Source organism: Ascidiella aspersa, chromosome 9, assembly GCF_963924565.1.
Source record: "Ascidiella aspersa chromosome 9, kaAscAspe10.2, whole genome shotgun sequence".
In the NCBI taxonomy this organism is placed as follows: domain Eukaryota; kingdom Metazoa; phylum Chordata; class Ascidiacea; order Phlebobranchia; family Ascidiidae; genus Ascidiella; species Ascidiella aspersa.
In genome coordinates this window covers 11,826,311-11,842,147 of record NC_139455.1, presented here as the reverse complement: position 1 = coordinate 11,842,147, position 15,837 = coordinate 11,826,311, and the positions used below count along the sequence as shown (strand labels likewise).

The 15,837-nt window shown below is 36.5% G+C and overlaps 1 protein-coding gene across 4 annotated transcripts in view; it reads right to left on the bottom strand.

Annotated features, from left to right (window-relative positions):
- LOC146133013 (WD repeat-containing protein 48-like) overlaps positions 1–15,837 on the bottom strand; it is a 69,003-nt gene that overhangs the window by 9,222 nt on the left and 43,944 nt on the right. For 3 of the 4 annotated variants that reach the window (XM_083397347.1, XM_083397349.1, XM_083397350.1), the window contains 2 exons: positions 10,507–10,651; positions 2,327–2,414 (listed from right to left, as the gene is read on the bottom strand). In XM_083397347.1, coding sequence (XP_083253473.1) covers positions 2,327–2,414; positions 10,507–10,651 — 233 coding nt within the window. The remainder of the gene's footprint in view (positions 1–2,326; positions 2,415–10,506; positions 10,652–15,837) is intronic. The other variant, XM_083397348.1, reaches the window with a different exon arrangement.

The following is a 15,837-nucleotide window of genomic DNA, read 5'->3' as shown; positions in this document are numbered from 1 at the left end:
AGGGATGTTAATGGTAGAATATTGATTCGTTAGATTCAAATCCAATTCTGCCATTTATATCAAGCAATTGAAATTGCTATAACCACGGTGAAAGCCAGACAGAGACCAAAAGCCCATTTTTTTATATTTTTAATGTTGTTATGCATCACAGTGTATACAATGGCTTCAAATAGCAGTTTTTTAGAATGTTAACCATTTGGAAGATTTTTTATAACATAAGTATGGTAGCAAAGGGTTTTTCAATTAATTGGTGTCACTGTGCGGTATAATATGATTAATACACCATACCCCAAAATAGAGTTTAAATATTAGTTAATAAAAAATTAACTAGGGTTTGGTATTTTGGATTTATTATTCTAGATTCAAAACCTAATATTCTAAAATCCCCTGGGATTCTCCTTTAAACATCCCTATTCAGGATCTGTTACAGACCCCTGACAAACTACCTTCCTTATGAAGCAGCACCATGCCTTCTAATGGCACGCAACTTAGCGCTAGATGACCTTTTGACTGCTAAAGCACCGAAATGTAAAATCACATTGGGAGTATATGGATAGAAATAAAAAACATGTTTTTATGGGTGATGAAAATAAAATTTGAATGTCGCCCAAAAAGTATTTACTTGGGGTGTCAAAATGTTCAAAACTGTCATTAAGTTCAATAATACAGAAAACGTAGAATGTATAACAAAAAAAAAAAGGAAAAAAAAGCCAAAAATCCACATCTGCGTTTGCCTGGTAAAGCACCGGAACAGAAAAAAACATTAAGGAATAATGGACACTGACAAATAGTCGAAAAAAATAAAGTATAACTATCTTATACTACTCTGGTAAAATATAGCAGTAAATGTTGTAGAGTCACGTTATACCCACCTGGTAATATACATCAACCGAACACCCAGTTTAGTTTTTTTCTCTAGTCAATTTTTTGTAGCACATTTTTGACAGGGAAGAAAACGGAGTTACATCATGAACTTTTCTAAGCCGCCAAGAGACCCTTTAGAGGTCTGGTGTATAACTAATGTTGTTTACTTGTTATAAACTGTTCTCCTGTTTCTAGTTCACAAAAAACTTTTACAATATTGTTTGCCATCACTTTATTATAGTAGAGCCAAATTAGCAAGTTTTTATATTGAGTCAATTCTTGAGTTAAAATTTTTGCAAAACTTTTGAGTGTGTTCAGCATAGCAAAGTCATTAATCAATACAAATATTTGTCTTACCCTATATTTAATGAGCAAACCATGAAAAAATTCAAAAGTTGACCAACCTAAAGTAATATATTGCTATAACCAGGGATTTTAGTGACAAGCATATATTGTGTTCAAGAATGACACTAGCTGCCATGTGGTTGAAATGCGAACATATAAACACACGATAAATACATTTTCAAACATGCACATCAAAATGAAGAAGAGATTCTCCTTCTTCATTAAAAAAAGTATAACATTCCATCTCTAAAATTAAAACCTAATATGTCATGGTGCTTAAAGGCCACAGCTTGATGATTCTTACATTCGTTTATAAATGCAAAACTTGGGTAAAGTTTGCCAATTATCATGGTTAATACTCTCAAATATTCTAAAATAAAATTGGGTGATTATCATTTGGGCTATGTATACTATATGGTATGGTTGTTGCAGTGAACACAGTATATTTTATTAACAAAAGGAGCATTTTGGTTGCCAACCCTGGTCTAGTAGATATGCAAATTTATGAATGATGTTTAATGTGCGATTTACAATTAAATTATTGTTTAAAATTTAAAGTGTATATGATCACCAGATCCATTAGAAGTTGATTGCCTGATCTGTTAGAAGTGCATTTCTAAGCAAAAAGGTCTGCAACAATTAGGGCATCAAAGGGCAGAAAAGTCTTGATTTTAGACCCTGAGGTCATGGCAATGCAATAATTTAGACCTTTAGGCAAACTCCCGGCGTAGATAAATTGCAAATATTCGCTAAAAATTCAAGAAAGATAACAAAAATTGTGGGATGGAATTAATAACACTTGACCCAACTGAACCCAAGCACTAATCCGAATACTAGTGGGCATAAGAACAGATTGAGGTATTGGGACCTAAAGCGTTTATGTAATTATTAAATCAATGCACATTATTTGGGTTAGGGTGCTGGTTAGCATTTGGGTTTGGGTGGGACAAGAAAAATTATCACAATTGTTAAGTCAACTTAGTGCATTGTCAAAGACCTTAAAGTCTAAAAGTCAGACTTTTTGATCCTTTGGATGCACTAATTGTCATAGACCTTTTTGCTTTAAACTGCACTAATTTCTGAAGGATCGGGTGATATGATTCTTATGAAACCATACCTCAACAGCAGTTTGAAGGACCCATTGTGGAACGGTCTCCCTCAGTGAAACACACTCAGCTTTTCCTGCTGCATCCTCACAAAGCAACCTATTTATTGCAAAAAGCTAATGAATGTAATGTAACAAGTCACTTCCCTGAATTAAAGCAAGAGTACCATGTTCAATATTATCGGATTGGAGCTGATCATACCAGATGACAAGAGGTAGTATGAGTACCAAAGCAATACTGCGGGGAAATCAGTAATGATCCAACACCAAACAGATATGGCAATTTCCGCCATAATTTGTGTGTGCAACACCAATTTCTACCCAGTACTATCAATTGATATCAGATTAAACCACGTATAGGAAAAAAAGTCTTTAGACAACCCTATTACCAACAGTATAAAAAGTTCTTTCGTTAAAATTTTAACCAAATTTTTAACTTGCTAAAGATTTCGTTACAATCACAAGAGCACAATGTGAATAATTTCAACAAATAGAAACTGTTTGAGTTAGCACACCACAAAACTGAATATAACTTATGAATTTGAAGTACAGCATCTGTCAACTAAACCGGCTTTATATAGTTTGTAGAGTTGTTTATATGTAGTAGTGTATTGTATAGGATTGTTTTTTGCAATCTGTTGCGGTGCATTAACACTTTAAACACCTAAATCGATCAACTACCAACAGCCAAATCTCAGAGTTTGTATTATCATTAGTTTATTTTACGAATAGATAAATATTGTTAGATTAACACGTTCCAGCCTCCGTTTGCCTAATTTTATTTGTTGTGTCCGCTCGCTCTGTTGTGTGTGTAAATACTTGGTTGTCCTTTTAAGTTACAGACGCTTAAAATTACCGTTAGTTATAGACGTTTCAAATAACTGTTAGTTACAGACGTTTGAAGTGACCATTGTTAACTGATGCTTGAAGTGACCGTTATGTATGGACGCTATTAGAGACCGTTTTTGTTTCTAAAATTACTATGGAGAAGCCGTTTGATTCTGTGTATATATGCATGAAATTTTTGTACGTAACTCAGTTGATTTTGGTAGAGTTCTCGGTTCGATGCTATGATTATCACTTAGATCGACTGTAGTTAACTTTGTTTAATAATTCGTAACCATTGTCCAAGGTCTGGTAATACCTAATAAAATGTAGACTACATTTAGCAGAGTCCAGGTGTTTCTCTTTAAAACCCGAATTAAAAACTCAAATACGGCTTTAGTTAAGTAATTTGTGTGACAAACTAAATTAGATACGAGAAGGCGGTAACAAACCTTTATGAAGCATTCCTGTCTCATGTAAGCACTAGTCTCACAGAAGTGGGTGTTTGCTCAGTGCCAGTGCAGAGAACAAATACAGAATATGTGTACCTTGCACTAATTATTCATTACATGCGGAAGGTGCAGGCACTGGCATGTAATGGTTCGCAAGTGAACACTCTGTGAAGTGCACCAGAAGCCTTCAACAAACTAACTGAATCAATCATTATTATGACGCAAGAAAGAAATGCTAGAAAAACCTAGTCTGCTGTGAGGTTCAAATTCACAATATCCTTGCTCTACCAACTGAGATACACAGGCTCAGAGGGGGGCACATCACAAAACAACTAAGACACCATTGCTTGCTGCATCCTGTTAGTACAAACTGGGCTGTGGTGTTGGAGACCCTCGGGAGTCAGGTAAGACCACATAAAACTACCAGAGGCCTGCGCCCGATGTGCTAAGTACCAAAGTTCCAAACTTATAACGCTGCACACTGTAAATTTACTGGTGGAATAACAAATGGTAGATATTTTCCAACCATGGATTGTGAGTGGATAAATTATACATGATACTTTTATGATAAAAAAACTCAGACTCGACAAAACCGTACATTTAGCTGGAGTCGGCCTCCGGACTGGGGAGTTGGACTCCGGTTATTTTTAACTGACTCTGCAGCCCTGGTACAAACAACTTCATATTGAAAGGGATCTACATTATCACATCTGTTAATGAAAAAACATACACCCCGTATATAACAGATGTAATCTAGCTCATCTGATTGCGCTTTTTGACCATTTACAATGGCTTACGTATCATAGAACGCTGGAAGTCTTCGGCAGTTAAGTGGTGTGAAAAATATGGATTCTTTATTTGCCTATTGTCGAGGAGAACTGGGAAAGTCCCATAGCTTTGATTTTGTGTAATGTGGTATGATTATATTGGCATTGGCGCCTACGGGCGACCTATGTCAAACAATAGACAAACGATAGCATTTTGCTGTTAATTTTGTTTTCGCATTAGCTTTGGACGCCTGTCCCAAATACATTAAAAAATAGTGCAGTTTCTAACAGGACGTTGAAACCTTTTAAAAAAAAAACAATATAAGCACCTACAAAAAGGGGTCCCGACCAATGTTTTTCAATGAGTTTCGGACAGTCGTCTATACCAAAATTAAACACACAATTCTGTCTTTTGTTTGCCCCGAGTTAACTGTGTATTTAACACATAAGCAAATAGAATAGTTTATTTCATACAGAGAAAAAAATTTGCAATGAAACAGGAGTTCATGTACACACCAAAAAAATAGACAAAACACAAGTTTGATGCAGTTAATGTTCTTGGCTGTGCACTGCTAATATCTGGTTTTGGTGTAACAACGGCCTTTTTATTTGTAGATAATGCTCTTAAAAAGTGGTCTAACTTTGACTGTTGTGTGCGTTTGAAGTCTCAATTTAATGAAATAATACTTACCACAAATTTTATAAAGCATATTCTAATAACATGTGATTAGTAAGCAATTGACACAATTATTTTTCCCTCAACCATAGCTTGAATTTTAGATGATAGGGTGTATATCGAGACATAATAACCCTCATGAAAAAAATATCTTCTTTTTAGCTAAATTGTGTTTCGGATAGAGGGTTTTGTTCAGGAGATATAAAAGTTTTAGACATTACATCAAAAAGTTTATGTTTTAATTATAACTGAAGCCATAAGCAAAAATCAAAAGAAACGTCCTGTTCTTAAGCAAACTTACTCAAAATTATTCTACTGAAGTACAGTCTAAAACTGTGTTTATTTGGTTTAAATTGGCCAAAATTTAAATTTAGAAGGAGACTGTTGCGATTTTTCAGCATGTTTTAGCGCTACATTGTAAAATAGGAAATCAGTTAAAATACAGGCCATTTCTCAGCCATTTTAAAACATCATAAAGTGCTGTGCGCGTTGACACATTCTAATCTCCCCAGCCACTTTTCGCGATTTCTGCGATTCCAATGAAGTGCCACAAAAAAAAGCCTGGTAATTGTACTGTGCCATACATACTATCATAGCATTACTTCGAAACGATAGTCTCTACTCTACTGTACTGCACTAAATGGTACGTCCTAAGCTTTGTCTTAGTGTTGTTGCTTTATGCAAATGTAATTATGATTGAAGTCTTGTTTCAATCTACATAGGCTATGTTGTCTGCAAGATTATCCACTTACTCGTTTGGTTGGCGGTAAAATATATAGATTTACTAGACGAAATACCCGGCGCTGCCCAGTTGCCCAGGTTAAATAGAATATTTACCATCATAATGTACGAAGTCTACCTGAATTTTATCTGGTTAAACAAAATGAAACAATCCATCATACTGTGGCTCTTTATTACTATTACACATTACGTTGTAACATGTTAAACTAATAGCCTCATGTTATAGCCCATAATTATGGAAGCTAAGTTAGGTAATCAGCATTCAACCCGAAAGTAATGTTACGGATAGCGTAAGACAGGGGTCGGCAACCTTTCGTACGCAGTATGCCAGTTTATGAATAATGTCAAAATATAACAACTCACGTGCCAAACATTTTTCTATGTTTGGTTTCGCACTGGCAATCAGGGCTGCGGACTTGGTTAAAAACAAACCCGACTTTGGCCGAATATGAGAGTTCATCGCGTCCGAGTCCGACTTCGACTCTACAGCCTGTATTTCATCAATTTACAAAACTAAATTAAGGTGGATATTCCGCAATCCACTCATAGGGTCATGGAAAATATGCCACGAGCATATGCTATTTTACCTTAACAATTTACAGTTTGCTGCCTTATCAGTTTCGAAATTTGGTACTGCGCATGCCGCACTCGTCGGACTTGGGTAGTTTTACCTGGTCTTACTCGAGTTCCGAGTCCGACTCAGCAGCCCTGCTGTGATCTGGCATCTAATTTAGGTATCTTTTTTAAAATACACTTCGATGCGTTTAAGCCGATACCTAGGTGTTAAACCTAAGTGTTAACTATCAGTTTCGCTTTTTGTTGGTTTCTCAGTCGTACAAAAGCACACGTGCTTACTTTCATTGTAAAACAGTGGTTCTCAACCTTTTTAACTTATGGACCGGTAGAATTTTAAAACATTTTTTGCGGACCGGTGGACCTTAAAAAATTAAAATCAACCCAAAATGTAATTATGACAAGTATGCAACTTAAAAGCAAATAACGAAAACTTTAATGTAATGAGAAATTTGCTGCTGTCTTTTTGATATCATACGTGTTTCCCTTTTTTCACGTGTAACTTGTCTTAAAGTTTAAGACTTCAACAAGTTGTAGCCTACTTTTAAACAGTTGGGCACAACACTTGCAGCATTGTGACGTACGATAAAGTCCGAAATAGATTAACTCTATGTTACGTCACAATGATGCAAATTACGGAACTGGCTAAGCTCTAATTTGATGGACAAGCCTTCAACATCTTGCTTTTTACAATTGAGATATAAATTTGTAATATATTTGGCGGACCGGCAGGAAAGTTGACGCAGACCGGCGGTTGAGAACCACTAAGCCTGTTTATATGCACCTTTCTCAGGCAGATTAGATTAAGGTTCAAGCCGGCTTGAAAAGTAATCCGTTCCAGCGTCGTAATTACATGGCGCGAAACTCAAGCCAGCTTGAGTGTACAAACTGCACTGATATGCATTATTACGTAATATTCCAGTAAACCTCTAACGCACAATCAATTTTTCGGCTTAGGCTACTCCTTGCGGTAGCAATTTATTGCTGCTTGTTCGTTTTTATTAACCTAACATTGAAAAAAACCCAAGAATTACTTGAGTTAGGTTTGCCAATTAAGTACGTTTTTGACTGTCTGTATTGTGCTTCAGTTTACCTGGCACACAGAATGCAAGTGCAGGAAAGTTAAGCTTGTTTGTGCTGGCCAACGCTAAATACAAGGCAAAGTGGACAAAAGAAGGTGATAAGATGTACCAAACATTAATGAAAACTGTATTTGGCGCTGGCCTAGAATCCTACCACAGCGTTGAGACAATTATTAAAGCAAAGTACAATATTTGGGTGAGGGTGGGCCAACTATTACTATTTAAACCTACCCAAACCCGCATCCTAACCCAAATAATGTTATATGTTGTGGATTCTAGCCCAGCGCCTATGTCACAAATTAGTATCTGATTCTAACGAGTGTATGTAATGTGTTCTTTCCTTATGCGCTAAACTTGGTTTGTTTACGACTAGCCGTTCGTGTTACGTCATAATGCCCCAAAAGTGGCGTGATGTTTACTGCGTTAAAGCAGATCATTCAACATCAAACAATTCCGGCCGTCAGCGAAACGAACAGATTAAGCGGAGAACGGATTGAAAACCACTCCTTTTGTCAGATTAGGAAACGAGAGAACTTAATTCATTCCAGCGCCAAAACGAGAGAGAATGAATTAACGAATCAGATTCGAATCCGGCTTAAACATGCATATAAACGGGCTTACTGATGTATGCCCTGCTTTAACGTAGTAAACGTTATGCCAAATTTGGGGCATTGTGGCGTAATACGAACGGTTAATAGTAAACAACAAGTATAACGCCCACAAAAAAATAATATTAAATACAACACAGTTAAGACACTTATTTGTGACACGAACTGGCAATGTGTGCAACCATTTAGTTAGCCCTAGTGTTAGTAATGTAATGGTTGCACTTTCTTAAGGTGATTTAACGTGCGCGTTAAATCAATTGGCGTGCCATGCAAAATCAGCTTGCTGGGGTTGCCGACCCCTGGAGTAAGATCTTCGTAAGTGGCATAAATAATGCAAACATATTTTTTAAATGTCATAACAAATTTGCTTATGCTCAAACGTTTCTACTGCGTGTCACTAAATAAAAATATCAAATCATGTCATATCGTGGGTCAAATATCGTTAACTTATGCTTCCCCACAATCAGAGTAACACCCCACAGCCTATGTAAAAGCGGCATTAATGTGAAAGCGGAATGGCGTGTTTAATTCTTTGACTTATCTGTGTGGCTCTAAAGATCTAATTCTTTGTCTCTGTAATTTCCCAGTACTTTTTTCATTTGGTTAAACAATCTAAAGATAAAAAATTAACGTATAACCTAAAAAGCAGTTTTGTGACGGAAATAGGTCACTAAAGGAAAGTCGCGAACGCGCTGTGACCATTTAATTACTAATTCATGTGCTACCAGCATTGTATAAGCTTGCTGAAGCCGCATGATATAGCCGATGATTTAAAAAAAAACATGAGGTATTTAACATCAAACCAAATTGCAACGTTGTGTGCTTTTTAAAATGGAGCTACTAAACACACAACCTTGGCTAAAGACGTCTCGCATAATTTAAAAAACCCGCACAACGAAAACCCGTGACACTGACATATGTCGTGTAAAAATTACTAACAAACGAAAAAAGTCTGAGCAGCAATTGTTTAAATTCCGCGAAATTCAAGCAAATAAGTCATCACGGTAAATACCATTCTGCATCCAACGAAAAAAAATCCCGTTTGAAAAGTAAATTTGCTTAGTGTTTAGCCCGCTGCAACAAACGCGATATTTTGCTAACTCAGTCCAAATGTTGCGTAGTTTAAACTCGGTTAGGGTTGTTGTAAGTTTTCTGTGTAAGTGACTTTTTAAAAGAATGTTAAGGAAAACGCTGCAATTACCGCAATATTTTGCGAACTTATACTATCTTTTATGTGGTTAAACAAACTGCAAAAATCTATCAAACATAAAAGTATAAACTTTGCCACATGAAACTTTTTTTACCAAGGCAATGCACTTTACGCAGGTTATTGCCTTATAAATGTGTGAAAACGCTTTACCCTTTTCGTCAAGAGGTTTTGCGAGAAGTCGCACGCACGACTAAATAATCGACTATAGCACACAACACTGTCATACATCTTTTACGCATGTCATACATCTTTTAAGTAACGAAAACCCTTGACATTTTTCAATTGACAGTAACTCTTAAACGTAAAACTTCAGGTTGTAGCAGCAATTTGTTTAGACTTGCTTGATAGCGTGTTGTTTAAGCAAATATGTAATCTCGGTGCTAAACTGCGTCAAACGTAAGAAATCCTCACTGCAAAAACAAATGCTTTCACTTAAACTGCTGCAATGAACGCAATATTTCGCGACCTCTGCCAAGTATTGCGTGGTTAAACCCATTGTAAGAAGTCATTAGACTTTGGCCTCAATCAACATCACAACATTGCTGGGAAGGCTTGTTGTACGATATACGTGTAGGTTTCCTGATGTTTGTTCAAAGTATGTTTAGTATACGACCCGTGTGGTAGCGGTATTTGACGTCCAACGAAAGAAAACCTCGTTTGAAAAGTAAATCTGCTTAGTGTTCAAAATGCGACAACAAATGCGATGTTTTGCGAACTCTGTCTAAATTTTGCGTAGTTGAATATACTGCTAAAAGTTTTAAATTTAAGTCTTTACTTGGAACGTTGCACACGTTCGGTTACAATAAATTTCATATCATGTTATGTTTTTTTTTGCCTTGAGCCTATTGTTTAAACCAAGACGCTGGTCGACCCTAGACTTATAAGGATTGAGAAAAGCAAGTAACTTTTTTGCTTTTATCTAGTTAAGGTTTGCAATAAAATTTGGTATATCATCGAGGTGCCATGTTTAAAATCCGATACTTTTATGCACATTTTAGAGTTTCTATATACAAAAGCTTTTTAATACTAAATTTATTTACATGTTAGAGAAAATTCTGACACACGGAGATCCTAATAAAGATACCTTCATTTATGTCATGCCATGACCTTTTAGCCTAATAATTACAGTTTTAAAGTTGTTATACCTGTAAATGCTTTGTCTTATCATCTGAGTATAACTTTACAGCAAGCAAATACAATAATAAAAAACAATATACTACGTAACTGGTAAAGCGAGTATCTAAACATAGAAATATACCTAAATAATGTTCTTCCGCCAGCTTCACTAAATATTACCGGAGTATGAGGGGGGACTTTAAAATACGGGTTTCCTCCAGTGCTAGGTTGATTAGACAAAGACGAAGTGACAATGGCAGATTGGTTGTTTTCTTTACCCAGTTCTTCTAAACAAAAAACATAATTATACACATAAATATAAACATAATTATACATAATCTTTCTACATTCGTCCGGTTTGTTTACGTTTTGATGCAGTCTTTTAAACTATATGAGCGCTTCGTCATGTAACAAAAACTTCAATGTAATAAAAACTTAAAAATCCTATTATACCAAAAAAAAAAGCCTCGCTTGCTTCGCTTGCCAGGTGCGCCCTAACTTAAAAGGTTAACAAACACTAAACTAGATTACCTATTAAAGTTATCGCGTTTCTTCAAAGTAGTTTAATTACACTTTTTATTAGTAATAGTAGTACTAGACGAAATACCCGACGTTGCCCAGGTTAAATAAAATATTTACCAGTTGTTCTAACTGGTTAAAAATTAATTATATCTACAATAACCAAGATAATGTACGAAGTCTACCTGTATTTTGTCTGGTTAAACAAAATAAACACAATCTGTAGGGGTAATCTTACTATTTGTTCTCACAAACAACTTTATGACGTGAAGCAAACGCAGATAAACATTTGACCGTGTCTATAAACAAGTAACACGGATACGTTACCCGTTAACACGCCTCTGCTAAATGCCTTCATGGCCAGGCGATGTGTACCAAAGCCTAACGAGACGGGATCTTAACTGAATCAGTAAGTCGTAACTGAAATAATGTAACGGACAGACTTTATTATGCTGTACCGTTACTAGCGTATGGACCCTTTCGCCACCAGTTTAGCCCTGCAAATGGTGACCACCGCGTTAAGGAACGTCAATCAGCGTCTGGAATTAAGCGCCGCCATAAAACGTTACATCTGAAGCAACAAGTTTTCAAGAAGAAAATTTTTCATCGTTGGATCAGGCAAATCGTTCGAACCTTTCAACTTCACAACTAAGCCGCAACGTTCATCCGAATAAAACCAACAACCAGAAGAAGAAGACAGCCTACGAGGAACGGACTTTCCTCATCATTTGTTGAACAAATGTCAACGAGCGCACCTAACTATATGTTCATAAGAGAACAAGCGCCGCCATTCAACATTGAGGAAATGGCACCGCAGCGATGCCAATCGCAATTTGCCGCTGGATGTCTTTGAAACTTTTGCTTAAACTGCTAAGCAAACAAGGTGAATGTCGATCTATATTACAAAATATATATTCATAATCTAAGTTTACCGTCGATCGACAGATCTGTTCATTTATATTGTGAAACACGATTAATACGCTAAGCGTAAAGCTATGAATGTTAAAAATGTGCATATAGTTTAAAGTTTTGATAACAGCGCTAAAACTTGTAAATATTGATTTTATTTTGTTGTGCTTATTTTTATTATTTGTTCTCACAAACAACTTTATGACGTGACGCAAACGCAGATAAACATTTGACAGTGTCTATAAACAAGTAACACGGAGACGTTACCCGTTAACACGCCTCTGCTAAATGCCTTTATGGCCAGGCGATGTGTACTAAAGCCTAACGAGACGGGATCTTAACTTATTCAGTAAATCGTAACTGGAACTGATCTGGACAATTTAACCAACTGAAATAATGTAACGGACAGACTTTATTATGCTGGACTGTGTTAATACTGTACCATGGACTTTAAGCTATTCCTGTAAGTTGATTGCCGTTCTGATGTTCTAAATAAACTCAGATCCGTTTAATACCTTGCTGTGGCTAAACTGTTAGAACACGCAACCTTTCAAGCAACCTTCAATCAACCTTTAACCAACGAACTCGGATTCAAATCATAGCAGAAACCAGTATCAGCTTCAAACTCAATCAGCTTTAGCCCTGCAAATCCACCACAGTGTGGGCTCTTAATCATTATTGCACATTACGTTGTAACATGTTAAACTGCTAGCCTCATGTTATAGCCAATGCTTATGGAAGATAAATGTGGTAATCAGTATGAACCCAAAAAGTAATGTTACGGATGGCGTGAGATCGTCGTAATTGGCATTAAATGCAAACATATTCTTTTAAACGGCATAATATTTTACTTATGCCTAAACGTTTGCGCTGCGTGTCATTAAATTAAAATTTTAAATCATGTGATGTGTTTCAAATCAAGTCATATCGTGTGTCTAAATTGGTTCCCAATGACACCCAACAGCCTATGTAAAAGCGGAAATAATGGAATGGCGAGTTTAATTATGTGACTTATCTGCGTGGCTCAAAAAATCTAATTCTTGGTCTCCGTAAATTCTCATTAAATTTTGCATTTGGTTAAAACAGTGTAAAAATGAAAAGTTAACGTATAACCTAAAAAACAGTTTTGTGTCCGAAATAGGTCACTAAAGGAAAGGCGCGAACATACTGTGACCATTTAATCACTAATCAGGTGTTAACAGCTTTGTATAACCTTCCTTGCATATTTTACGTAACGAACACCAGTGACATATGTCGATCGAAAATCACTAACAAACGTAAAAAAGTCGTAGCATCAATTGTTTAAAATGCGCGAAATTCAAGCAAATACGTAATTCCGGTAGGTAATGAAAAAAAAACGAATGAAAATCCCGTTTGAAAAGACAATTTGCTTAGTGTTCAAACCAGGGCTGCGGAGTCGGAGTCGGAGTCGGTTTGTTTTGCTGGAGTCGGACTCGGGACTCGGGTAAGACCACGTAAAACTACCCGAGTCCCGAGTCCGACATGCGCATGCGTAGTACCAAATTTTAAGACTGCTATCGCCGCCAAATGGAAATTGTAAAGGTGAAATAGCATATGGTGTACCACTTTCCAACCAGGTATTGTGAGTGAATAAATTATACGACACCCATATAAGTTGATACTGAATATCCACGTTATTTAGTTACGTAGATTTGCGGAATGCATGCTGTAGAGTCAGGGCTGGACTCGGGACTCGACGAAATTGCACATTTGACCGCAGTCGGACTCGGGAGTCGGACTCGGGTTATTTTTAACCGACTCCGCAGCCCTGGTTCAAAACGCTTCACACGATATTTTGCAAACTAATTCCAAATGTTGCGAAGTTTATACTCGGTTAGGGTTTCTGTATGTTGTCTGTGTGTCTTAAGGTGTCTTAATGCCTCATGAAAGAATGTTAAGGAAAACGCTGCAATAAACGCAATATTATGCGAACTTAGGCTCTATTTACGTGGGTAAAAAACTGCATAAAGCTATTAAACATAAAAGTAGAAATTTTGCCACATGAAATTTTATTTTTACCAAGGCAATGTACTTTTATTGGTTATTGCCCTATAAATGTTTGCAAACGTTTTACCCTTATACGTCAAGAGGTTTTGCGAGAAGTTGCGCGCACTTTAGATTTAACATGCAAACAAAGTACAATCCTGCTTGATGTTTCTAAAATAGCACGACTAAATATTCGACTATACCACACGTAACTTTGGTAAGCATGTCACACATCTTTTAAGTAACGAAACCCCGTAACATTTGCCAATTGGGAATACCTCTCAGACGTAAAACTTTAGGATATAGCAGCAATTGTTTAGAACTGCTTGATAGCGTGATATTTAAGCAAATACGTAATCCCGGTGCTAAACTGCATCAAATGCGAGAAAAATCCCCATTGAAAATAAAAAAATTAAACTGCTGCAAAAAACGTTTTTTTTGCGAACTCTGCCAGGTATTGTGTGGATAAACACATTGTAAGAAGACATTAGGCTTTGACCTTAATTACTGTCACAATATTGTTGGGAAGGTTTGTTGTACGACATCCGTGTAGATTTCCTGATGTTTATTCAAAGTATGTTTAAAAAAAGTGAAAATTGCTAAACCCTGGTAATAAACGCCAAATTAGGCTGCGTCCAAAATCAGGCAAACCCGTAACCCGTTGAAAAATATAAATTGCTTACTGTTAAAAACTGCGACAACAAACGCGATATTTTGCGAACTCTGCCTAAATTTGGCATTGTTCAACTTAAGTCTTTACTTGGGATGTTGCGCACGTTCGTTAACATGAATGCGTGATGTGCTTTTTACGTAATCCCGGTACCATACTTCTTCGAACGTAAGTAAAATCTAGCTTGAAACTTAAAATTGGTCACTATTAAAATGCGCGCCCCCCAGGAGAGGCGAGCACACGACAGGAAGTCGCCGGTCCTTTTGTTAGTCGACGACGTCGTTGCTCTGCCAGCGACAGACCGGGCGAACATATTACACATACACAGACATTTCACAAATTTTCTTTTTTATATATATTATTAAGATGGATCACGACGTGTGGACTGGATTTAAAACCAAACAAACGCCTTTTTTCGCGCTTTGTGCCAACACTTACTGCCTCCTTAAATGTAATTAAAAACGTTTTTTTAAGTGGAAAAAAGATCCGAGATCCGCCTGATTAAAAAATGTCCTAACATTTTAATAACACAATTCTTAGTTATCATTTTGTGCTGCCCACAAAGACCTTTCTGAGTTTGGTGTAGGCCCGCGACTAGAAAAAGGTTGCCGACCCCTGGTCTAAACCAATTCATCGTTTTTCTCACTGAAAAAATCTTGCTGCTGCAGCACACTTCACTTTTGACTTTTCCAAATTATTTATATGTTGTAGGGTATATTTACATAAATAAAGCACCATAAAAATAAAGCTTGTCCAATAGGTTTATTATTAGTATTTAGTGGATCATCATGTTGTCAGGTTTGGCTGTGGTGGATCATAAGAGGAATCATTTGAACACCCCTGCACTATAAGTTGCGTTGCCTGTTTTCATACGATAACAAGTTGCCTGGATTCATTTATATTTCTTTTTTCCCCTCTGTTAAGTAACACCACAGAAATTTAAATTTCCTATAAGCTTACAATGTAAAAGGCAACTGAATTTTCAGTTTATTGATAACATCTACAAATATATTTTGCTTGATTTGTCCGCCATTCATGGGCATATGTTTCACAGCAAGAGAGAAACAGAGCAATACTCCTATCAAAAGAGTGACATCGCAATACTTGCAAACAAGAAGAAAGTAGTTTTCCACCAGACAGAATAAAAAAGTGATTCTCTTCAAATGAGAGAGAGAGCCGGAGAAATGAGCCCACATCTCAAGGAGCGTCATCTTTTCAAACTTTAAAACAGGGGTTATATCTTAATGAATATGTAGTACAGTTAAGATGTTGTCAGAGGCAATTCAAAACTAAAATTTGATGAAATTTCACACTGTACAGCAATTATAATTCACACTGTAAAGCAATCAAAGTCTTTAAATCTGGCCC